This window comes from Athene noctua, chromosome 19 (assembly GCF_965140245.1).
Source record: "Athene noctua chromosome 19, bAthNoc1.hap1.1, whole genome shotgun sequence".
Taxonomy (NCBI): domain Eukaryota; kingdom Metazoa; phylum Chordata; class Aves; order Strigiformes; family Strigidae; genus Athene; species Athene noctua.
The window spans coordinates 1,858,563-1,882,554 of NC_134055.1; the positions used below are offsets into that span (position 1 = coordinate 1,858,563).

At 56.2% G+C, this 23,992-nt stretch overlaps 1 protein-coding gene across 1 annotated transcript; it reads left to right on the forward strand.

The window, feature by feature from the left end:
- The first annotated feature begins 9,293 nt into the window (after positions 1 to 9,293).
- Positions 9,294 to 16,381, forward strand: DYNLL2 (dynein light chain LC8-type 2). The gene is made up of 3 exons (XM_074922857.1): positions 9,294 to 9,435; positions 12,772 to 12,910; positions 14,512 to 16,381. The coding sequence occupies exons 2-3, from the start codon at positions 12,779 to 12,781 to the stop codon at positions 14,647 to 14,649; spliced, it is 270 nt and encodes an 89-aa protein (XP_074778958.1). The 5' UTR covers positions 9,294 to 9,435; positions 12,772 to 12,778; the 3' UTR covers positions 14,650 to 16,381.
- Positions 16,382 to 23,992: the final 7,611 nt, after the last annotated feature.

Genomic DNA, 23,992 nt, shown 5'->3' on the forward strand with positions numbered 1-23,992 from the left:
TCCTTCCATAGAGTTCAGCGAGAGCATCAACAGACGACTGGCCAGGAGGGCAGGGGAGGGGGGTTTGGCCGGTGCTTTCACGGCGAGACCATCAATACCTGCCTGGTATATATACATATATACAGTCATAGATGTAGCTAGGCATCACCCCAGCGCCCATCCCGGGAGCCCCTCGTTTCTGGTCCTGCTTTGCCAGGCTGGTGCTGGCTCTGGCGTGGGACGCCAACGCCAGGCTCCCCCCACCGCCCGTTTGCCGGCTGTGGGTTTGCAGAGTTGTGCCCACGGTGGGTTGTTTCTGGCTGCTTTGCTCCTGCGTCCGCTGGCAATGGCCGGGTTTTTTTGATTGCAGGAGTGCGAGATCGTTTCTGGTAAAGCCTCGGTAGTGATTGAGGGTCGTGGTTTTCAGTGAGAAACAACCACTCGAAAGCTTTTGCAGGCTGAGATTTTGGGCTTAGCAAGTTGCTTCACCACAATCTGAACCCCAAGAAATGTGAGTGTGTAGTGGAATTGTCTGCAGGCCTGGATTAAAACGGTGCTGGCAGATGATGCTGTAACTTCCACAACGTAAACATTACAGAAAAATAGTGTAAATACGGGGGATTCTATTTTTTTTTTCCCTCATTTTTCCCCTCACACAGGCCAGGGACTGCTAAAGCTTAAATAAATCACTGCAGAAGTGAGACTGACCTAAATCATTTTACACAGTGGAGACCTTGTCTCCTGCTTTTGGAGCTTCTCGTATTTATGCCGTGCCAGAACAGAGTTGAAGTTGTCTGTACGGCAGTAGCTGCATCCTACGCCCCGGGGAGCTCGGGGGAAGGTGTGAGATCGGCTGGCGTGTGGCAGCAAGGCTGCTGGGGAGAAAAAAACCCACCAGCTCTCGCGTGCCGGGGGGAACCAGCGGGTATTTTTGGTGCCGTGCTTGGCGCTGGCAGGTTTCTGTGCGGGGCTGCGCTCTGCCCCGCTCTGCTTGCAGCGGGTGGGGTCATGCGTGAGTGCCTAATTAATTCATGCATGAGTGAATGAGTGAACGCAGAAGCTCCCAGTTAATATACATTTGAGCACCCAACGAGTTCATGCATGAGCACCCAATTAGTGCATGCATCAGCACCTAATTACTTTATGCATGAGTGCCCGGGAGGGGCCGAGTGCCACCGCAAAGGTCCCGCATGAGCACGGCGCGACCCTGCCCACAGACTCGCAATTAATTCACGCACGAGTGCAGGCTCAGGCCACGCATGAATGCCCAGTTAGTGGATGCATGAATGCCTAATTACTGTACACATGAGCCCCTAATTAGTGCATGCATGAGCACCCAAGCAGTTCACGCATGACCGCCTGGTTATTTTGCATATGAATGCCCAATTAGCGTGTGCATGACTGCTCCATTATTTCATGCATGAGCACCAGGTGGTTTACATGTGATTTCCCAGTTGGTTCAGCCCTGAGCACCCAGTGTGTTCCCGGAGCGGGGACTCCCCCGGGGACGGCAGCTGACCCACAGGAGGGAGGGAAGGAGCACGGCAGGGTGGAAGCAAGGCCGAGAGTGATGCGGGGACGTGGGTTTCCCCCCCCAACCCTTCAGCCAGCCCAAAGCAACCTGGCACCCCTTGGCACCCCTGAGTTCATCTGAGAGCAGCGCAGTGCTCTGCTCCACCACAAAAACCCAACCCTGGCCCGTGCTGTGGCTCATGGGAGGGTGGAGCGGGTGATCACAACAGCCCTTCCAGCCCTAAACACGGTGGAAGCCTTTGATGTGCAGGCAGGGCCCCTCGCAGCTAAGCCACGTTGGGTTTAGGGCTTGTGCTGGAGCACCCAGCCCAAATGAGAGGGAAGACAGAAAAGAAAAAAATGGGTAAACTCAAGGGAAGATGTCGAATGAAAGCTCATCCTTGACCCGGCCCTGCAAGCCCACCGAGTTGGTGTCCCCAAACCCCTCTGCCCGCTGCGGGAGCAAAGCCTCAAGGCACTGGGGCTTCGACGTGAGCTTTGCGTTGGTGTTTATGTTGTCTCTAAACTCATTTTTCACTGCGGGAGAGATCAGATGAAAGGGAGTTCCCAGTGCTCGGTGCATCCAGCTGGGCCGGGAGCCTGGGCTGGGGTGCTGGGAGCTGCGAGCAGTGGGCTGGCCAGCTCAGCCCGCCTGGGCTGCGTCACCCCTCGTCCCTCGGCACGTTGTTATGTTCCTGCGCTAATATGACCCCGCCAAGATTCCAGAGAGGTGTTTTTATTTATGGATCCTGCGTGGACTGCACACCGCAAGTCACTTGCAAAAACTTGCAGCAGGCAGATGACCTGAATACATATTAATAAGGCTCACAAGTCGTTTAGTATTAGTTTTTTCTATCACGCTTGCGGGATGGCAAGGAACGCACTACCTCCTGGAAAGCGATGCTTAGACAAAAAGCCGTCTATAGCCTGTCACATTTTTAAGCCCGTTTGCCTTGGAGATAAGCCCAGGCTGCCCTGCCACGGTGCCGTGCTGCGGCTGCCGCCGCTCCGGGACAAACCCAGGGGAGACGAGGAGCGACAGCTCCGTGCATGCCACACCACGGAAGGGCCGGTGCCGGCTTTGGGGACAGGGTGTTGCACGGCTGGAGGCCATGTTTGGGGGTTTCAGAGCCTTATGGGGTGTTTGACCCCATCCTGGGTGGTTATTCTGATGAAGGAGTGTTTCTCCCTGGGCAGGACCCTCTGCGCCTGCTGCCCCGCTGCTCCCGGCAGCAATATCGGGTAGTGACCCCATTTCCCGGCTGGGGAACCTGGGGAACAGTCCCAGGTCTGGTATTTGTGTGCTCTGGTCTCACTCTGGATGGATAAGCCTTTGCGGATCAGGCACGGGGATGAGGTGCTCAGAGCACCAGGCCCAGGGAGAGAACCTGGCTCCCGTTCCCCGAGGGATGTGAGACTAACCCATGGGGGACAGAAATGTGCCCAGACTGGATCTGTGCAGCGAAGAGGATAGCAGGTAATGAAAATTTTTTATCGTCCCAAATTTGTGAATAATAAACTGGGGGACTTGGGGTCTGATACTGATGTTAACGAACTGCTTACGGCGATCAAACCCTCCACATCAGCGGTGGCGGCTCCCCGCTGGAGTTTTATAGAGCATTTCCTTTTATAGGGCATTTTCTTTTTTCCCCGGGATTTATTCAGGTTCTATAGCAGGGATTCAGGGAGATAATACCGTACATTAACCAGGGCGCTGAAAACTGCTTCGCAAACAAGATTGATCAAAGCAGCCCAGGACTGATAGCAAACCCTCTGTAATGCAGTTTGTAAAACACTTGCCAAAACAATGGACTCCTGGTAAAAAATAGCTCGTTGGGCAGCCTCGGGGGGGGGGGGGGGGAGCTGCGGGCGGTGAGGGCCCCAGCTCCAGCAGCTGGAAAGCTGGCGGCTGGCGACTGCGGAGGTGAGCAGGGGCCAAATCTGGCCCCTCCTCGCTCCATGGCGGGGGCCAGGTCTTGGTGCCGAGGTGTAAGCGACGGGGAGAGCCACCAGCCGTGGGGGGGGGAGGTTTTTGGGGTGCCTGGCTGCATGTGGATCCATCCCCCTGGTCAGCGCTCGCCATCCTGTGGGTGCCTCGTGGACGAGCTGTCACTTGCCGGGGAGAGCAATGAGTTTTGCAAGGGGTCGGACTCCGCAAAGCTTTTTCCCCGCGGGGTCGAGCTGCTGGCAGAGCCTCCCTCTCACTCTTCCGTGTCATTTCTGTGCAGCTGCTTTGCAGCACGTCTCTGCAAGGAGATCGGGAGCTGCCGGCTCTTCGCTCGATGCATCAGCCACAGGAGGGTGATTAGCAGTGACTGCGATGTCACTAGATGAGGAAGAGGAGCCGCGGCCGCTCCGGCTGCGACGTTTGCGCTCCTGCCGCAGCAGGCAGGACCTGGAGGAGGGGGTTTGTGTCGACACGATGAGGTGGCCAAATCCCGGGTGTTCCTGCTGTGCCCACAGCCCCTGGGACACCCTGGGAGGTCAATTAATAACAGAACTTTAGTGCTGCTGTTGGGTTTATTGATTATTGGCAAAAGAGCGACTGATGGTGGTGTCTGGAGAAGAGCGAGGAGGTGAGCAGAGGTGGAGGAGGAGAGAGGAAGGGAATTCCTGCGGGGAGAGGAGACGAAGGCAACATTTCTACAGTCCTCTGCTACAGACACGTGTTACAAAATACGTCAGCGTGCTGCGTCCATGGCGGGGCAGAGCAGAAGTAATGGGCTAACTTGTAGCAAAGTGGGTTTATGTTAAATAAGAAGAAAAATCCCGGATGGGGATGTTACTGCAGAGGCACAGCATGGAAGCAGAGCTGGTGTGATGCTGCAGCCGCTCTGTCAGCCCAACTTTTGGTTCCCAGACCTCTGCGTTTCTTACGACAGATGTGCACAAAGTCTGCGGTTTTTGACTTCAAATCGCCTGGGATTGGAAACATGTCTTGTGGGGACGCGTGTGGCCACGGGGCAGGAGGAGCACAGCCTTAGATGGCAACTGCTCCTCGCCACCAGGCGCTTTTCCTGTTAATCCCTGTGAAGTGCCTTATATAGTGCACTCGGAGGAATTTATAAATAAATGCTTTTTGTCACGATTCAGGAACGCATCTCCCTCCGTGGCATTTGAAGCACTCTCTTCCTCCAAGGCTGTGCTCCTTCACGTGCAGAGAGCGGCGCCGAGCCTGCAGCGCCACGGGCAGGAGCGGGGCTCCTCCACCCCCTCCTGCTGCCGACCGCTTTGGGGAAGGAGGCAGGACGTAACTGGGAGGGGGTTACACCGGGATTACAGAAGCAGCCACCCACACTGGAGCCGGTGGAGCGTTGACTGTCCCCATTTGGGTTCAGGGCCACCATTTTACACCTCGTGCCTTTGCAGCCGGGTCCCCAGGCAGCTCCCTCCTGGGACAGGCAGGGCAGGAGGGAGGCGAGTGTTGCTTCTGTACCCGCTTGCACCAGGAAAATACTGGGAAGTCTGGAGCATGTCGGGAGTGCTCGTGGGAAAGCCTGGGGCTCCCATGGCACGGGACAGACAGGACGAGCATCGCTCAGCAGCTGCCTCTACCCTTCAAACCCGCCAAGCCCCCATCATCTGCCCCAGCCTCAGCTCAGGATTAACAGTATAGTAAAACCAGACTTTGCGGTTGTCGCTCTGTCGCACACGAGGATTAAGCAGAAACTCACGGCAGCAGGAACAGAGATCTGACTTAAACCAGGTCCCTACTAATGAAACTCCTTCATCAGTAGGGGATGGTGTAGAAATACACGCCAGGCAACCTGGCTCCACTCCGGGCCTGGCTCACCTGCGAGGCTGGTTTGGTGTTTGCCAGATACCAGAGCTCCTGGGAGGAGAAAAGCGGAGGGTTTCCTCCCCATGTCAGTGCCAGGGAGGGAGGGAGCTGCCTCCTCCAGTGCAGCCGGGATGGTGCCCATGCCTGCACTGGGGCTGTAGCCCGGCTCTGTGCTGTGACTCCGCTCTGGCCTCCTGGTCTGGGATGCTCCTAAAAAAGATCCACAAGACTCAGAGATCTGTTGCCTCAACAGAGACTCGGCAGAGCTATAAATAGCCCAGCCGAGTGTCGTGCAGCGGACCTGAGCAGAGTCGCCCGTCCTCACGGCCAGGCGCTCCCAGGAGCCTTGCGGGGACCCCAGGGAGCCTGCCCGCTCCGGCCAGGCCAGCCTAGACCGTGCCACAGCCTGCAGGGATGTGGGTCTGCCCCATCCCCACTCCTGGGTACCCAGGTACCCCACAGGACTCCAACCTCCTGCCTCTCCCAAGCAGGTTCCGCTCTCCATCATCCACCTCTGCATTGGCTTCTCTCCCGCCTCAGCCCCGAGATCAACACCTCCAGCCCCCTCCGGCAGCACGGAGCCTCTGGAAACATCACCATAGAAGTATTTACTCCCGCTGCTGCTGAAATGGAAGCTCATAAAGAGCTGTAGCTAAGCCTGTTACTGTATTAACACCAGCATCCAAAACAGACAAAAGCAAGGTCCTGGCTGGGGGTGGCCTACAGCGAGCCAGCGCGCGTAGGTGGGTGCAGGGCGTCCCGGCAGGATGGGCACTGCCCACTCCCTCTTCTTGCAGAGGGAGCAAGAGAAGCCAACATGCAGAAAAAAGCAAGAAAAACACCCCTCCAGGGGTGCAATGAGACCATCAGTTGTTTCCCACAGCAGCACAGGGGGATCTTGATGTTAATAAGGCTGAGACCCGAGGCTGTAATTTGATGGTTGCAGCCCAGCCCCCGGCTCTGGCCACTTAGTTATTTACTGACACTTTGCGACTCGGCTGGAGCAGCGATTGGGGCAGCCCGGGGACATCTGCAGCTCCCGGGTGTGCGGTGCCAGACCAACAGCAGATGACCTGCAGCCATTCCCTGGGCAATGCACCTGGGTTTTGAGCATTTTTGCTCAGAGGGGAGGCTGATGCCCTCAAATTCTCTTTCTGAAGGCTGGAGGTCTAGTCCCATGCCACCAGCAGCGGTCTTGCAAACTCAGTGCTGTACAGCCCTGCAGCGTTAGTCCTCCCTTGCTTTTCTGCTGTTCTCTGACTTCTGCTCATCTTAAGACTGAAGCTCAGATCTGGACCCATTTGGGAATAGTGAATATTTTATTTGCTGTTGGGAGTTTTGACCAGTATCTCAGAGGCTTCGAAGGTCACGCCAGGAAATATCCACTTCATTAGCAAAAAGGATGGGCCCATTCCTGGGCTGCCTGCTCACAAGACAAAAGCGCAGCCGTGGAGTGAACCCCAGCCTGTCCCCCGAGTGCTGTTACCAGCCCTAGGCTTGTCTTCCTTGAGCAATCAAATTAGATAGATTTCAGTACCTGGAGTGGTCTCCCTGGTTCTCAAGGCCACACATGCAATTAAAACTGCTCTCATTAAGAGCCAGCTCAGCCCCGGCAGCCCTGTCTCTGTCCTGCCGCTGTTCACGGCGGGCAGCGCTGTGCAGACAGCGCAGCGTGGGAAGGGGGACGGCACAGGCACGGGGACTTTTTTGTTCTGCTGGGCTTTTCTTCAGGTGGCTTCTGCAAAGGGCTTCTTGGCACCGCTGCTCAAGTGAAATGGAGCAACCTAAACGGGAGCTGGCTGGCAGCCAGCCTGGCAGACGGGCGTGTGGGGGCAACCCAGGGGGCAAATGTTTGCCTGGAGCACATTTATCGTGCCAGGATCCCGCTGGCCCCGCTGTTCCCTCTCAGCGCAGGATCCCCTGGGACCTCACGGGTGAGTGTGTGGGCAGCAGCCGGGTTACAAGTGGGAGTTTCCTCTGCTGTTTCCCACCCCGGGCTCTGCACACACAACGGGCAGCTCAGGGTTGGACTTGCCAGCCCCCTGCCACCCGCGGGCACCCTGCTGCAGGGCTTAGCAGGGTGGGGGGGGCTTAGTGGGGTCCCTGCCAAGGCACCACAGCACCACCTCAGCCCTGCGACCCACTCCGACAGCGCCGGTACCTGCTGAGTTAGTAAAGCTGAGCTTTACCACGGCTTTACACCAGGGAGAGCAGTAATGCAAACCAGGGTATCACAGTGCTGCGTCAGACCTTTCCCTGGACTTCAGGGTGAACAGAGGGTTTTTATTCTCCCCTTTGTCCTTACCTTGGCTTCTGCGTGTCCACGAAACATCACGCGATCTCACGGTGAACGTATGATGAAGCTGCTCAAACAGCTGCGTGTCACCCCTGAGCACTGGTGTGGCACAGGGCCAGTTCTCCGTGGCGCAGGACCGGGGTGTTGGGATTTTATCAGCTTTCCCACACGAAGCAAGGCTGGACCTGGCAGGAAAGGACTCGCTGAGACACGCTGAGCCGCTCCCACAGGACATGGGACTGGTGGTTTAGGGAAAAATGCTCCCACTTTTGCTGGTCATTCCCCAAGCTTTGCTGCAGGTATAAAACCAGGAAAAACCCAAGGAATGAGGGAGCCCTCTTGACATGTTCAGGATGGGGAAATGTGTCTGGCTTTGCAGGGCAAGGGGAGGTGCTGAGTGCTGCAGGGGAAGCCGAGCACCTGCCTGCACTGTCCTGAAAACCTGGAGATCTGGGGACAGTGGAGGAGGAGGAAGTGACATCAAGCTCTAGGAGACCTGGATCTGTTCCTAACGGGGCTGCTAACGCCCTCAGGGATCTTTCACAGGTCAGTCTCTTGCTTCTGCCTTAGTTATCTCAGCTGTAAACATGAGAAGCCTGCAGCAATGCCAGTCAGCTTGGGAGGGTCTCATGAGGCTCCAGTGATCGATCCCCATCACACCTTGAAGATCTCAGGTGGGTGATGCCGCCGAGGTGCAAAGCTCCAACTACTCGCCACCGCCAGAACCGTTTTTTTACTCTGAGGTTTGAGCTGTCTTTCCAAGACCACTTTGCACATGGTGGCCCCTGGCCTGCAAGCAGCTCTGCGGACACAGACGAGTCTCTCAAGATGCCAGGAACTCGCTGGCGAGGAGCCACCCGTGAGACCTGGCGTTACGTGTACGCAGCCCTGCCAAAACGCAGCCGCTCTGGGTGGCCGCGGTGCTCAGCGCCCGGCGACGTCGCAGCAAATCCTGCCACAGAGACGCCCTGGGATCTCTCAGGGTCGGGAATGCGAAAGCCACGGAGCCCTCCTCGGCTCTAACGCTGCCCGGCTGAGCTGCCATGCCACGCAGCTGCCCGACGCGCAAACTAGAGCCCCGCAGTGCCTGCGCAGACCCGCAGCTTGGGGAAAGCGGGGTGCGGGGGGGCACAGGCAGGCCGGCACGGCTCCGGGCTCTGTCACGGGAGATACATCCCTGTCACCCCTGGTGTGAGGCAGAGCCAGGCCCTCGGGGGCGTCACGGCAGCAAGGCCCCCCTCCAGGGATCGGCCCAGTTACCCCCAAGGGGCTCAGCTCTCCCCGCGGCGGTGGGTCCCTCTCAGGGCCTCAGGGTCACCCCCAGGGATGCCCAGGGCTGAGGGGACCCCCGCCGAGGAATGACGGCCTTCCCCCACGGCGGCAGAGACCCCTCCAAGGGAATCAGCCCCCCCCGGGGATCGGGACACGCTCCCGCCGCTCCGGGGAGCGGCTCCCCGGGACCAGGCCGCGGCTCCTCACGGTCCCGGGGTAACACCCCCCCCGCGGCCCCCGCCAGGCACCGCCCCGCCCCCCTGCGCCCCGCCCCGCGCTCGCCCCGCGGCATTGTGGGATGAAACAGGATGTAGGCAGAAGAGAGCGGGCGGACGGGCCGGGGCGGCGGGCCGAGCCGCGGCGCAGCCAATGGGAAGGCGGCGTGCCGGGCGGCGCAGCCAATGAGCGAGAGACGGGCCGCGCGCCGCAGCGGGCGGGGCGGTATTTGAGCGCGGCGCGGCGGCGAGGCGCAGAGCGCTCGGCGCGGCGCAGGGAGCGGAGCGGGCTGAGGCGAGCGGGTCCGGGCCTCTTCCTCCCACCTCCTCCTCCTCGGTGCCGTGCCTCGCCCTCCCGGGGTGGCCCTGTCACTGTGAAGGTGAGCGACGCCCTTCCACCGGGCCGGGGCGGCGGGGATCTCCGCGCCTCGCCTGGCACCGGTCGCTCCGTGTGCGGGGTGGCGGCGGGGCCGCCCTGAGGGGAGAGGGTCGCGGCCTTGGCCCTGGCCCTGGCCGGCGGGGGGTTGCGGCCCGTGGGTAGCTCCCGGTGGCGGTCGGAGCTCGCCCCGCCCTGGTGGGCTGTTGCCGGCCTCGCTCCGGGCAAGGTCACCGCGGCCTCGGGCGCCCCTGGGGCTCCCCCCCCCCCCGTGAAGGTCACGCAGGGCTCCGGCCTGCACATGCGCCCGGCTCCTGGGAGCGTCTCCTCGGGCCTCCTTCAGCGCTGGTGGGGAAGGGGCTGTGCCGCACCCCCTTTCTAGGGCCCTCTCTGGCAGTGGTGGGGGAAGCGCTGAGTGCTGGGCTGGGCCTTGTCCCCATCCTCGGACTCCGTGGTGTCTTGGTGGGGAAGCAGCGGGTGCTGGGCTTGGGCCTCATCCCACTTTTAGGGCCCCATCCTGCCTGGGCAGTGAGAGCGGGTGTGGGGGCTTGTGCCTTATCCCAAAACTGCTTCTTGTCCTGGTGAGTGAAGGAGTGGGTGCTGAGCTTGAACATTATCCCCCTCCTAAAGCCCCATCTTGTCTTGCTGGGGAGTGATTGGCTGCTGGGCTTGGGCCTTCTGCTCCTTCCCAGATCTCATCCTACCCCCGTGAGGGAAGGGTTGGGTGCTGGCTTGGGCCTAATCCCCCTCCCGAGGCCTCATCCTACCCTGGAGTGGCTGCTAGTGCTGTGCTATTCGAGACCCTCTCCTGCCCTGGGCTGGGGAAGGAGTGGCTGCTGGACCTGTACTATTACCTCTTCCTAGGCCTGTCCTGCCCTGGGCTGGGTGCTGGGGCTTTGTGGTTTTCCTCAGAGCGGGCCAGACTTGGGTGGCAAGACCTTGAGGGCCAGCTGTGATCTTGTGGTTTAGGGATAAGATATGTGCGTGGTGCTGCTGGGCTGCCCTGGGGGGAGGATGCCTCTGGAATCGTACAGGGGAAACAAGCTGGGAATAGGGCCCTGCTCTGTGGTGTTCCAGTGGGTGCATGGGGTGACACTTGGAGCTGCTCCCTTCTCCACGGTGCGTGTGGGGATCCCTCCTCTCCAGCAGCACAGCTGGCTGCCAGCTCCTATAGTGGCTGGCCTGTGAAGGATGCTGTGCCCTGGAGCAGGGCGGTGCTGGGGAGGGCAGGCTGGCCAGCGCTTGCAGCTTGACTGAAGGATAATCGTGGGGTTTTTTTTCCTATGGCACTGTTGGCCCTCGGCAGCACGGGCCTGCACTGAGATGCTCCTTGCCTGAACAATGAGGAAGGAAAATGCTTTTTTCAGGTTGCTCTGTGGCTGGTTATGTAATGGCAAATGCCCTCTGAACTCGGTGTGCGGTGGAGGTGTGTGAAGGCCTGCTGTGTGTGAGCTTGCTTGCCCTCTCTCCCTAAAAAGGGTTTCCTGGGAAAACGACCCACAAGTGAATATCTACTGCTTCCCTTTTCTGGTGGGCTGGACCCCCAGAAGACTCTCCCAAGGGATTGCCGGATTCCTGGATTGTGAATCCCAAGTTGTTTGGGCTGTTCTGAGCTGTGTCTTGCCCTGCTGGGGTTTCTGGGCCACAGTCTAACACCCACTGCCTTAAACCTTGGGGGGGAACAAACTGCCTGGAAGTGGATTTTCCAGAGCTGGGGTAGGGGTGTGTGCTCGCTGTTGGCGTTTGAGCTCAGTTCTTGTCATTCCTCCTGATGCTATTAGTGCACGTTAATAGCAGTGCTCTATTAAACATGGTATCAAAAACGTATAAATTAAGGTTGCAATAGAAGTCTTCAACTGCAGGCAGAGTGAAGAATTGAAGTATTGTAATCATAGGGCTGCAATTATGCAACTGGATTCTCTTTCTCTCTGGATAGCAGGCTCCTTTAATTGCTGTAACAAAGCTACTCCTTCAGTTTTCTGGGACTGTTCCAGGAAGCGATCATTGCAGCAGATTTTCTTCACTCCCCAGTAGAGCTAAAAATGTGTAGTTTCACTATTTCAAAACATGCTTGGTAGTATCACTTGAGACTTACAGCACTGTAAAAGGATTTAGGAAACTTAATGGTGCTCTGCAAGCTTAATTGGAGGCACTCCTTGCCATTAAGAAGCTTATTCCCACAAAGTTTTAATATGCTCTGGTAAGAGCTGCTGCCAAGGTGAGCAGCTGTGGTCCTTCTCAGCGCAGACCTTCGCTTGACCGGTCTCCCAGATAGCGTGTGCCTCCTGACCGGGCCTCACGTGTGGCTTGGGGGCGAGGGCTCTGCTGCCCGGAGGGGTCTCGGGGTGTGCCAGCCCACAGCGGGACTGCATGGGGCTCCCTCCCCAGGACTGGGATCGCCAGATCCCCCTTTTCTAGGAATATGTGAGCTGCACTGAAAACTTCCCAATGCTGAATGCCTCCCTGGAAAGGCCATGGCAGATCTACGTGCAAATGGCTTCAGTGGCTGGTGTGAGGCACCTGAACTAACTCGGAGAGAAGGGGGCTGCGTGCTCAGCTCCAGTGTACTGCTTTCTAGTTTCTTCAAGGCCATGGGCAGCCCTAGCCTACTGGCTTCTGGCATCTGTGGTGCGGCTCACAGGCGGGGAGGGGAAAAGGAGGCTGCTTTGCCAGACCCTGGCTGCTCTGGCACCGGGGTGGGGGTTGCCTCCCCCTGTTTCTAGGCTGCAGCGTGGCGTTAACCTGTTTCTGGCTTGTCAGACCGGCTTTGTCCCGTGGGAACAGTGCAAGTCTGGGTTTCAGTGGCAAAGCAGCAGTGAGGTGAGGGGTGATGATAGGCTGAATGTGGAACAACACTCCTTCCAGGCTAAACTAGCAACAGCAACCGTAACTCCTGGCATGGGGTGGGATAAAAAGCCCTGCTGCTGTTAACGTGCTTCCTGAGCCTCCCTGCCGGAGTCAGGTGGTCTGGGAGCTGTTGCTTGAAGCTCTGAACAGATGATGCTCCAAACCACTGGTGCACCTGGAAGGCAAACTTGGCTGGAGCCTATTGATGTACAGGAGGACTGTGGTGCTCCCCAGATCATCTCCTCCCACACAGTAAGCTGCTTCTGCATGTGTTTAATGCAGGTGATGTTGGAGTGGCTCCAGACAGCGCCAGTGCTCCCGCTGTAAGGGGCATCTTAACTTGGGACTACTGTGGGCTACCCCGATCAACTCTCCCTGGCCATAAGAGGGGTTGTAGTATCGGCTTGTGACGCAGCCTGCCATAGAAAGGACAACCTCTGATGCACAGGAAGCTTCTTGGGAAGGGATTAAAGGAATCTGTGTTCTGCCCTAGGTTCACAATGTCTGACAGAAAGGCTGTGATCAAGAATGCGGACATGTCTGAGGACATGCAGCAGGATGCTGTAGACTGTGCTACACAGGCGATGGAGAAGTACAACATAGAAAAGGACATTGCAGCATATATAAAGAAGGTAACTATGGGATGAGGGGGCTGCTCTGACTGAGATTTCCTGGAAGTGTGTGTGCTTGAGTGTCTGAGACTCCCTACTTGTGTGTTTGGAGGGAGAAGCTGCTTTCTTCTTGGCTTTACCGCTGTTCCCAAGAGGTGGAGTGACTTCTCCAAGGTCAGAGGAGGGCTGTGGCAGAGCAGGGCCTGGTCTGGTGCTCTGGGAGGGTGAGCAGTGTGAGTTTGCCAGCCTAGGAAAGGCTGGCTGCAGGCTCTCTTTGAGACTTGCTCCACAGATGCTGTGGTGTAACTTGCAGCACCAGGGTGGGGTGGGGTTGCTCTGCTGTTCCTCTCCAGGCAGGCAGCTGTGCATGTGTGGCTCTGTTCACTCTGTTCCTGGCTCTGGGGTGGGTGGTGTGGAGGAGGATGGGGCCTGGCAGGGTTATGAAAGGTGCTGCTTCAAAACCAGGGGCTTGTGAAGGGGTGTCTCCCCATTTTCAGGAGCCCTTTAACTGAGGTCTTGTGCTTGACAGCATCTGGGGAGCTGTTGGTCCTCTCTAGCCACCTCTCCAAATGGTCAGGCAAAGTGCTTTTGCAGGAGGGAGGTGGGATTTTGTAGGCAATGCAGTCGTGGACCTGGGCTAGCTTTTGAGCCTTGTTTGTAATCTAAGCTTGACTGTAAAGCATCCAAAGGTGTCTCCCAACTTCTCAGATCACTTCGAGGCAAGGCTTATCTCAAAAGTGCTTGGGGCAGTGCAGCCTGTGAAGTGTGTGCAACACAAGGCATCCAAAAAAGTTGGCCTTTATTTTCTGGGAGTGTGTTGGGAAGAGGGAAGCAACTTGATGCACCCTTCTGGCCTGGCAAGAAAGCCTTTTCCTTGCTTCAAACTGTCTTGCTGCTGTCTGAGGACTAACCCTTGCTTTAATCTTGGATGTTAAGTCTGTTCTGGCCCTGTCTTGGTGGGGAGGGAAGGGTGTTCCTGGGAGTTAGGTATTAGAGGGAGGAGAATGGTCTTTAACCCTCTCTTACCTGCTAAGTAGGAGGCTAAGCCAGCATTCAGCGTGCTCACCTCTGACCTCTTTGGTCTCCATGTGCTGTCTGGCCTGTGAATTTGCCTGCACATTTTCAGTGCAGCTTTTCTCCCCTTTATGTGAAGGAGAGTCCCAAACAGCAGAAGCCAGACTTCTCCTTCCCATTTTTAGGTGACCTTTAAGCTCAAATGCCTTGCTGGAGTAGAGATGCCAAAAGCTTTTTTTATTATTTTTGTGAGTGGGTTTGGAATGGGAGAGGAAAAATATTCCCCTGAGCTGGCCTACACGCAGGGCTTGAATAGCAGTGTACCGAGGAGGGTGCTCGTGGCTACGTTCTGCCCAGGGCTGGCGGGTGCTCCAGGTCTCAGGAGATTATTTACTTGTGTTGGAGCCTTCAGACAATCCAGTGCAGAGGTCTGGTTGTGTCCGTCACTACCTTGTTTAATGTAATAGTGTCTTGTAGTGGGGAATCTAAAGATGCTGCAGGTGGGAGGAGAGGCGATAGTGTGTGAACAGAACCAGCTAAGGATTTGTGCTTAGAGCTATTTTCATGTGGGCTTTCTTGGCCTTAATGCCTCTCTTCTCTTTCTTCAGGAATTTGACAAGAAATACAACCCAACTTGGCACTGCATTGTTGGCAGAAACTTTGGCAGCTATGTAACACACGAGACAAAGCACTTCATCTATTTTTACTTGGGTCAGGTTGCAATTCTTCTCTTCAAGTCTGGATAGGAAGTAGGAGCAAGTGAAATTTGGACTGTAATGCACTGATGGCTGAAGCCACGACTCCCTTTAACATGGCTATGCCGCTGCATGGACTGTATACTATATTTAATGTGTATATGTTGCAGTAAAAATCTACTTCTGTTTAGTTGCCTGGGAAGAAGGCGGCATTTTTTTGTTACTGCTTTTTTTGGTTGTATTGCACTAGGAAACCTGTAAATGCTTAAACAATGGCCTTTACGTGGGAAGAAATAAAACTATTCCACAACAGCTCCCTCAGTGGTAACTCCTTCTTTGAGGCTGGGAAAACTTCTTTGGGCAGGCCAAAAGCCCCTGACTTCCTTACTGAGTTTTATTAGACTGTTAATCTTGTAACGAGGAGCAAAGCCAGTGTGAGCCTCTGTACCCACCCTGCAGACTGCAGAGAGCTGGCTCTCCCAGTAACCTCAGAGCAGGTACTTAGACCTGCCCTGAAAGCTGCTGGGGTGGCTCTTGATGACGTGGCTTTCACACACAAGTTGAACTCCACCTCGGACTGTGACAAACAGACTTGCAGCTGGCGCCCTTGGTGTTCTCTTTCAGTGCCCACCACTGTATTTTTGGCTCTGCTGAAACATTGACCTAGACTTGTAAGCAACTCAGCCTGGTCTAGAAGACTTCAACAAACATCCCCCTGAGTTGCTGCTTGCTGCAGAAAGCAGCATCCTGTGGCTGAAGTCTTTAGACCTTGATTTTTGAGATCTAAAGCCACGTGGCCCATCCCCGAAATGGAGTAGGATATCAAATTGGTGACTACTGACAACAGCTCTATTTGGCATGTTCTTAGCCAGTTGTCTCAACACTGCCTTAACTCGATGCTCTCCTTAAAGCAAGCTAGTCATGTGGAAGACTTGTAAGTGGCCACTGTCTCCTTTTTTTTTTATTTTCTGTAGCTGATAAGCTATTTCTGGAGGACTGTCCTCCATGTTCTGATATCTGCTTTTGTTCTTAAAGCACAGTACCAAGAAGTTAAACTTACATGTGATGTTTGTGTGAAGGAAACTCATGTGACATCTGCTTCTAAGGCAGACAAATGTCTTGGTCTCCAATAGGTTCAGCAGTGATGTTGTCTTAGTATGTACTGACTCTTGGATTACACTGCAGGAAGTTCTTTCTATCTGGGTGTGGAGAAATGTGTGATGGCACGGAGGTACCTGGTGCTTGTCACAAGGTCTATTGATGGGTTTGCTAACTAACGCTTAGATATCGCTGGGCTGGTGAGCCTGGCTTGTGTCTCTGGGATGAATTTGGTGTTGGTAACTAGTCACTGCTGGGGGAAAAGGGGCAGAGCGAAGGGAGCTCTTCATTGTGAAATGACTTCATAACCCAGGTTGACTACTTCCTGAAGTAAAAGTCCTTCTTGTCTCTGTGCAAAATCCAAAGTATGCCTAATTTTGTAATATTGATAGAACAATGTTGTAACTAGAAAGAATGTAGCTGTCATAACTTCATGTTGATGGAAATGTCTGCGCTGGGGTAACGTGCCTTGGACTGTCCGGGGCACTCTTGTGGTCTTGTCTATTCAGAGCTCCGCGTGGGATCTGAAAGGAGAATGTTTTGGGTTTGTTTTTTTCCAAGCATGAGTCTAATGTGAACCTGTTCACAGTCTCTCGTGGAGCAAGATCTGTTCCCTTCATAACTGCAATGGCTCAAATACCATTTATTTTTTTCAAACATTAAAGGTGAATTGACACATTTAAAACAGCCTCTAGTTTCTTCTTCATTGCCAGCTGTCACAAGCAAGAACCGTGCTTGCCCAGAGACGGGGAGCAGCACGTTCTGTGCCCTGGAAGATGCTGGTGACCCAAAGGAGATGGGTCTGCTGAGGGAGGAGCTTGACCCGAGGAGCCTGCACAGCCCATCCCTGCTGGTGCTGAGCCCCAGCCCGGCTCCAAGGGCTTACTGAGCTCCTGTGCCCGGTAACCCTGAGACGGCGGCGCTGGGCTGAGCTCTGATGGCTTCAGATGAACTGGGGGAGGTTCTGGGATGGCTCCTGGACATGCAGAGGTGTTGGGTTCCCTGCCAGGCTTCCTCCGCTCAGAGAGGGGAGATCTGAAACTCTCACCCTGCGTTTAACCACGGGGGCTGTGGGCTTGTCCCTAACCAACCCTCCTCAGCTTGCTGCCTCGTTCCTCAGGCAACCTAAACTAGATTTGTGGCCTCCCTGATATTTTGGAAAAGCTGTGGGTACTCACCAGCTTACAGCTATGCTGGGGGACAGCGACACCCCTGTGAGTGATGAGGGGAAGCTGAGCTGCTGGCAAACATGACTCATGCTAAGCAGCTGTGAAACGAGCTGAACCCAAAACTCCCGAGCGAGCAGCACTGTGCTGTTACACTCAGGCGATCTGCTGCACCCTAGGCCTGGCAGCGCTGAGAACTGGAGGGGGGTTCTCTTTTGGGGGGAGCTGGGGGTGATGCTGCTCCCACACTAGTCCCGGCCAGCCTTTTAGCTGGAGGTGTTGCAGGGCTGAAGCTCCAGCTGTTCTGGGGCTCTGCACTCCTGGTCTGGCTTAACACGATGTCTCCGAGATGGTTCTCGGCCTTGTGGGGCTGTGTAGGGTGGTGGAGCCCACTCGGTGCACGGGACTTTTAGTGGAAGCAAGCGGCAGAGAACCTCCTCGTGAATGCTGCTCATCCAAACCTGAGGTAAAAAGCTTCCATGCCGAGTTCTGCCTGTGGGAAAGCATCTCTTCCAGCTGCGTCCACACGTGCTGGTGTAAATCGGCCCCTGGTAGGATGTGGAGGCCCTGGAGCTGGCCCACACAGGTAGAAAGTGGGTTTGGTGCTTCCTTGTGTGTGTCACTGCCACGGGAGTCCTGCTTCAGGCTAAGGAGAAGCAGCTCTACCTCCCCGTTTCAGCACAAAATGAGACCCTGCTCACCTCCCCGCAACCCCTGCAAGGACACGGGTCCCAGGCGCCCTCAGCCCGCCCCTTAAACCACCTTCTGCTCGGTGGAGTGGCCAAGAGCAGGGGAAGGTTCTAACACGGAGCTTTCTGTGCCCGCAGCCTTCCCCTCCTGCTCCCCAGCAGCTGCCTGACACCGCTTTTGGCTTTGACTTTTTCCATTGCTGGGCTCCGCTTTGTCTCCAGTTTCCACCCTGCGCAGGTGCCCTGCGTGAGGCCTTGGAGCATTAACTCTTTCCCTGCTGAAGAGGCCAACAGCATCCCCAGGACAGCCGCTGGGTTTCAGCGGGGGCACGAAGCTATTCGGAAACATCTGGACGTGGGGAACTGAGTGGAAGGTATGTATCTGGGGGAAACATCTGGAGAAAGAAACTGCTTCCAGATGTGTCTGGGCAAAAATGCTATTTAAATGTAAACTCTATACATTATTGCCCTGCCTTACAAGCGTTCAGAGTCTGACCACGGGGGAGCCCGAGGGGCTGGCAGCTGCCCGCGGCCGAGGTCTGGGTGCAGGACGGTGTCTGCAGACCCGCGTGTGCGCTCGCTGCGGGTGACGGTGCGGTTGGTGGTTGGGGAGAGCGTCACATTATTTTCTCTTGTACAAGCCAAGTTATTCAATTCCTCATGTCGACTATTACTTCCAGATGTGGCCTTACAAAAGCAAAGCTCTGCGGCACCGAAGAGCACGCAGGCTGGTTTTTGGTAGCCGGGTGTGTAACTACTTAGACATTATTTGGGATTCGTTCTTCCGCGGAGGGAGTGTGGTGTAAAGCCGCAGGAGATGGTATGCGGCTCCGTTAGCAGGGAGAGCTAGCCTTGCTCCCTGCCTGGCCCAAACGTTCTTCCCCCTTCTGGGACTGCCTGTGACTCCAGGAAGGGGCAAAGTGACGGTGATGTCCTCGCTGTCCTGCACAGGGACCGGGCGTTGCAGCCTGCGGGGCCACCCAGGCCGCGGGTCGATGCTCTCTGTCCCTCGCGCCCAGTGAGGCCGGCCTGCGGCGCTGCCATTGCCACGATCATCTTCCCTGAGCGCGTGGAAGCAGAGCCTGGTGCTGCTAAACCCGGTGCCCAGAGGACCTGCTCCTTCTCGCAGTGCTTTTGCGGGAGGTTTGAGATGAAGAGCGAAACTGTGGAAATCGTTTTTATCTCACTTTCAGCCTCCGACGGGTAAATCCTTAGGAGGCCGGTGGCACGCGGCGAGGGAAGCAGGGCTGTGCCATCCCAGCCCACCCGAGGTTTCCCTGCTTTGTTCTATTTATTGAGCAACGATTCTGACACCCTTTCCCAGACTGTGACTCATAGCAGCGCTGTCTGTGCCCAAGCCCTGCGTCTCGGAGCGCTTTATAGATACGGGAGCTGCAGGAGCCGCGCAGGAGCCAACTGTGTTTATTAAAAGATGATCAGATGTTTCCTCCCTTAAGGCAGTGTCTAGCTGAGGCTGAGTAATAACTCATTACCAACGAGACAAATAACTGCTTATCATCAGGTCAGCGCCTTCACCAGCCCTTCTGCTAGCGACAGCAGGCGCCTTGCTTCTCCTGCACCCAGCACCGGTGGTCTCAGCACCCAGCGTGGGGGGTAAGAAGGGACCTGCTCTGCCAGACCCCGCTCCGGTCCCTGTCCCTTCCCTCGCCGGCATCCTGAGCAGGGACCACCCTGGGGGGGCAACCCCAGGCTATGCCCTGCTGCTCAGCAGGGTTTGGCCCTGGGGTTAAGCTTGAGGAGCAGTTTTATCCAGCCCTGGTGTAGCTTGTTTCCTCCTGCCCACAGAAGCAGGTTGATGTAGTGGCCTCGCAGTCCGTGTCTTTCCCTCCTAGTGCTGGCGACTCGGAGCAAATGCACCTGAACTTGCCGTGGCCTTGGTGGGAATATCAACGGTGGGCCAGCGCAGCGTGCTGCAGAGGCGCCCGGCAGCGCCGCCGGGGCCGTGGGTGAGGCGGGACGTCGCGCTCCGCCACGTCCCCTGTCCCCGCGTGCCCCTCGCTGCCACGCCGGGGCTCCCCGAGGGCTGGGCTGGCGCGGGAGGCACCCGAGAGCGGGGCTGGGACCCTCGCCGGCTTGGCCAGAGGCTTTCCTCAGACGCCATCCTCCGGCGCGGCCGCCACGGCCCTCCCCTGCCAGATGCCGTGGCATCTCTCCACGTCCTTTGTTCCCTCCCTTGCTTACGCATCTCTGTTGATTTACGGCCGTTGCGGAGCAGCCCGGCCGCAGCTCAGCCGCTTGCCCAGACCCCGGCGGGGCTGCGGGCCCTCGCCCCCAGCCCGCTGGGCAGGGAGGCTTTCTGGGGGTTGATCTGAGCCCCCCTGCATTTAAACACGTGCATGGCCTTTGCTTTCACCTCCTTCCAGCCGGGGTGTGAATGAAGTGCTTTCAGGGGGAGGAGATTGCTGGGAGCCCGGCTCTCCCTGTGCAGTGGTTGCAGCCCGTAAAAGCATCCGAGGAATTCGCCACGGCGGTCCCTGTGCAGGGTGAAAGCCGCCCTTTGTTCCCGCAGCCCTGGGCCCGCCGAGTCCCACACAGGGACGAGGCTGGAATCTGCGGAGCTGGACGTGGGCACGTCGCCCTGAGCGGTCCCATCGTGGGTGCCACGCTGCCGTCGGGAAAGGCCCTTCCCGCGTCCCACCCCGGCCGGGGGGAGCCGCCTTAGGTGCTGCCAGGGCACGACAGAAAGATTTCCCCGGGGTTTACCAGCGGGGTCGAGCGCCTGCCGGTACCCGCCGGGTGACCCGAGCTTTAGCCCCGTGCTGCTTAAGCTGAGTCAGAGGAACGGAAATCCCTTCTTACACAGATATTTTTCCACTAAGTGTTCGATTACAGGTTTGGGGTTTAACCTCGCGCCCATCTCGCACCGTTCGCCGCCTGCGTGCCGGGGCTGCTCCGGCAGGAAAGGACGGAGGGCTGACACCGAGCCAGGACGTGCCTCCGCCGCAGCCTGCACACAGGCGGCTGGCACCCAGCCCAGAACATGGCTCTGGAAAAAAATAAATGCCTTTTTTGTTTTTTTGAGGAAAGCCCAGAACGCTTCGACAAGGACAAAACCTCTTCCTAAATCCGTTTTTATAAAGTCCTGTTTTCTCTAAGGGTTCAAAATGATCTGGCTAAAAATGTCTTGCTTGTCCGTGGCCAGCTTGGATGCGATAAACCTGGACCCACACTGCAAAGGCTCCCTCTGAAACCACAGGTTGTGGGGGGACTGAGGGATGGCACCCATGTGGCCCCTTTCCAGCAGGGTCCCCACCCATGGGTGCTGGCAGGGGGTCCCTGGACCTTGTCTGTGTTGTCATTAGCAGAAGAAAACCACGGGGTGACTCAGCAAGCGTCGGGTGCCAGGCCGGGGCTTTGTCACTGTCCTCCAGCAAGACTGACACGTACAATTCAGGCGGAGCCTGGGCTGGCTAAAGATACTGTGTTACTTAAATATTTTATAGAAAATCATTAAGCAATTAAATCTGGCGGATCTCGCAGCGTAGAAAAAGCAGATTGAAGTCTGTGCAGTAAACAGGGCAACGCTTCCTGGTCGTTTGGGATGTCTTCTTGGAGTCTTAACTCCAATCCTTGCTTCGGAATAACTATAATTATCTCTTAATTGCCATTATTGTTTAACATTTTTAGCATTTGCAAGTGCAAACTGTTACAGTTTTCCATGCAGATACAATCAGTAGCCAGGGTTCACAATGAAAGCAATTAAAATCCCGTGATTATTACAAGCCTGCGTGTCTATACAACAGCTTCAATCTGCATAACTTGCCAAGATGTAGGCTAGAAACTCAGACAAATTTAGCATTTATTTAGTAACCCAGCAGAGCTACTACTTCTTGCTGCCTCCAGTGATTTGCATCTACAGCACTTTTTGGAAGGACGCAAGCCTTGGGAGGGGAAAGAAAGCATTTTCTAGAATACATCCCTGGAGAATATACAGCCGAGATAAAATTATGCACATGAATTATGCATATGAATTATGATTTCACTCCTATTTTTGTTGGGATTAGCTCATGTTTGGTGTGCATCCCTGGCAGGCTGCTGGTGGTTCGGCAGCTAGCAGAGCGCTCTCTCCAACTCCCAGCAGGTCCCTGCAGTGGCGGGTCCCGCGTTCCCCGCTCCATGGGCTGGCAGAGCTTCTTGGGGATCCAGCCCAGCGACGGCAGCCCCTGCTCCTTCGCCCCTCTCGGGGCAGGGCAAGGAGTTTTTTCGCTGTTAATTTACGGCATCTCTTCTGAAAACGTGTGCTGGATGAAAACAGATTTAGGTATAAAACTAAAAGAGCAAGTCTGAGCTATTTCGTGTAGAGGGGGAGGCGTTTGCAGGCTCCGCTGCCACCAGCTGGGCTTTGCCAGTGTCCCCCGAGTCCCCAGCATCTCCTGGGAAGGCAGACATGGAAACATCCCAGCCTCCGCCAGCTCTGGGGAAATAAAGCCCGGGGAGAGGAGCACAAGGGGGAGGCAGTAGCAGCGTTTCCAAAATCTCTGCATCAGACTCAGGTCAGTCCCAGCACACAGTCAATTAAAGCCACGTTAAATAAAACCAGCAGTTCTTCCAGCAGAAACAGCTTGAAAATCCTGAGGGCCCTTTCCAGGAGTGCTGGTGACTCCAGCCCGCGGGTGTTTCCATGGGAAAGGAGGTTTAATGGCCTTCGCTGCAGGGGAGGAATTACCCTAATTAGCCAAATGTCCAGGGCACCTGCACCCAGGGCAAGGAGCAGGCTGGGCCTGAGCAAGTGGGGCTCAGAGAAGCGGGTGGGGGGTCCAGGCTGGGGTGAGTGGGAGCAGGAACACCCTTCCTGGGATGGGACCACACTGGGGGGCTCCCTGGCTGGGTCCCCTCCCCTCCCCTTCCCTCACTCCTCGTCCCATTCCCACATCCCATCTCTGCTGCTGCCTCAGAGAAACATCCCTGACAAGGCAGCAGTCCTTTGCAGGAGAAAATGAGATTAGGAAAGTATTTCAAGTATTTGTGTCTGTTGGTCAGTGGCAAACAAGCCCGGAGCCAGTGCTGTTTGTCCCGTCAGCTGGCTGGCAGCTTGGGAAAACAGCCGGGAAGGCTGTGGGAGCCACCTCTGGCATCTGCACATGCCTCTTGGGGAGTGGGAAATGTGGTTTGCAGGCACCCCACTGCGGCGGGGGGCTCCCTGGGACAGCCCCTGCTCCTTCACCCAGCTCTGCTCTGGGTCAAGTCATTTTTCTGTCCCCCCTGTCCTTGGCCTGGCCGCTCTCCTGCTCTCTAACCTGAGCGAGTCACCCAAGAACCAGCATGGCTCAGGATGGCACAGCTCGTGATACTGGTGTGTGACACACGGCGATGCTCCGCGGGGCACAGGCAAGCGGTGCAGCCACACAGACTTCTCCAGCTGTATGAGCACATCAGAGGATCAGGGATTTTTCTAGGTTTGGGTGTTGTTCATCTGCCTTGAAATGCTGCTGATAGGAAGTGAAAAGTCAATGAACTGGGACAGTCCCAGGAAAGGACTGACAGAAACAGCGGGACTGAAACCCCCTGAAATTCCCATCTGAGCTTTGGGTCAGTTATCTTCTCAGAGCAGTAAGATTAAGATGAACTCTCTCCATTTTGCCTTTTTCAGGTAGAGATGCAGCTGACAAATCTGAGAGGCGAGGAGGAGGCAGGGAGAACCGGCGGCAGCTCCCAGGTCATCGCTTTGTCAAAATCAGCAGGTATCTGCCGTGCCCTTGAGCTCTCTAGCGTGGCTCCTGTTTAAATTGGCTTCCCCGCGGCAGCTGTCACCATCGCTGCCTTATCAAACCACCTCCCTGAATTTCAAGGCTCTCATCCATATATTCAACAGGAATATCAGTTTCTGGGAGCTCTTGGCGGCCTTGAGATCAGAGCAGCTAAACCGGGGATTTCTGCTGAGCTGTGCTTACGGCACCGGCGCTGGAATTTCTCCTGGCTGGGCTGCCTGCTGGGGGGCTGCAGGGAGGTGGGTTTTGTTTAAGCTGTAACCCAACAGGGTTGGCAGAATGTTGTCAGTGTTAGCCCGGCCTTAGCCCCGCTCGCCGGCACGTGGAGGCGCGTGGATCCCACCCCGTGGATCCCGGGGGCGCGGCGCGGTGCTCGGCCGGTGGGACCCATCGCCCAGGTGATGCAGCCCAGGGAGGATGCTTTCTCCATGTGTTTTTAAGCCAAAAGTGGCTCTTGAAATCAATAGAGAAGGCGATTCCTCTGCAGCCTGGGGAACCATCCTGTCCACATTCTTTCTGAGACCTTCAAAGGAGCTGAGGAATCCAATTCCCACTAATTTACTTTGAAAACACCAACATAAAATTGTAATTATGGCATGCTGTATTACAGGGGAGGGAAGAACCGACCAGACTGTAGCTACCTTGTTTTCCTAAGACATCAGTTTTGATGATTTATTAAGACTTACATTTTTAACAATATTATGTTGGTTAA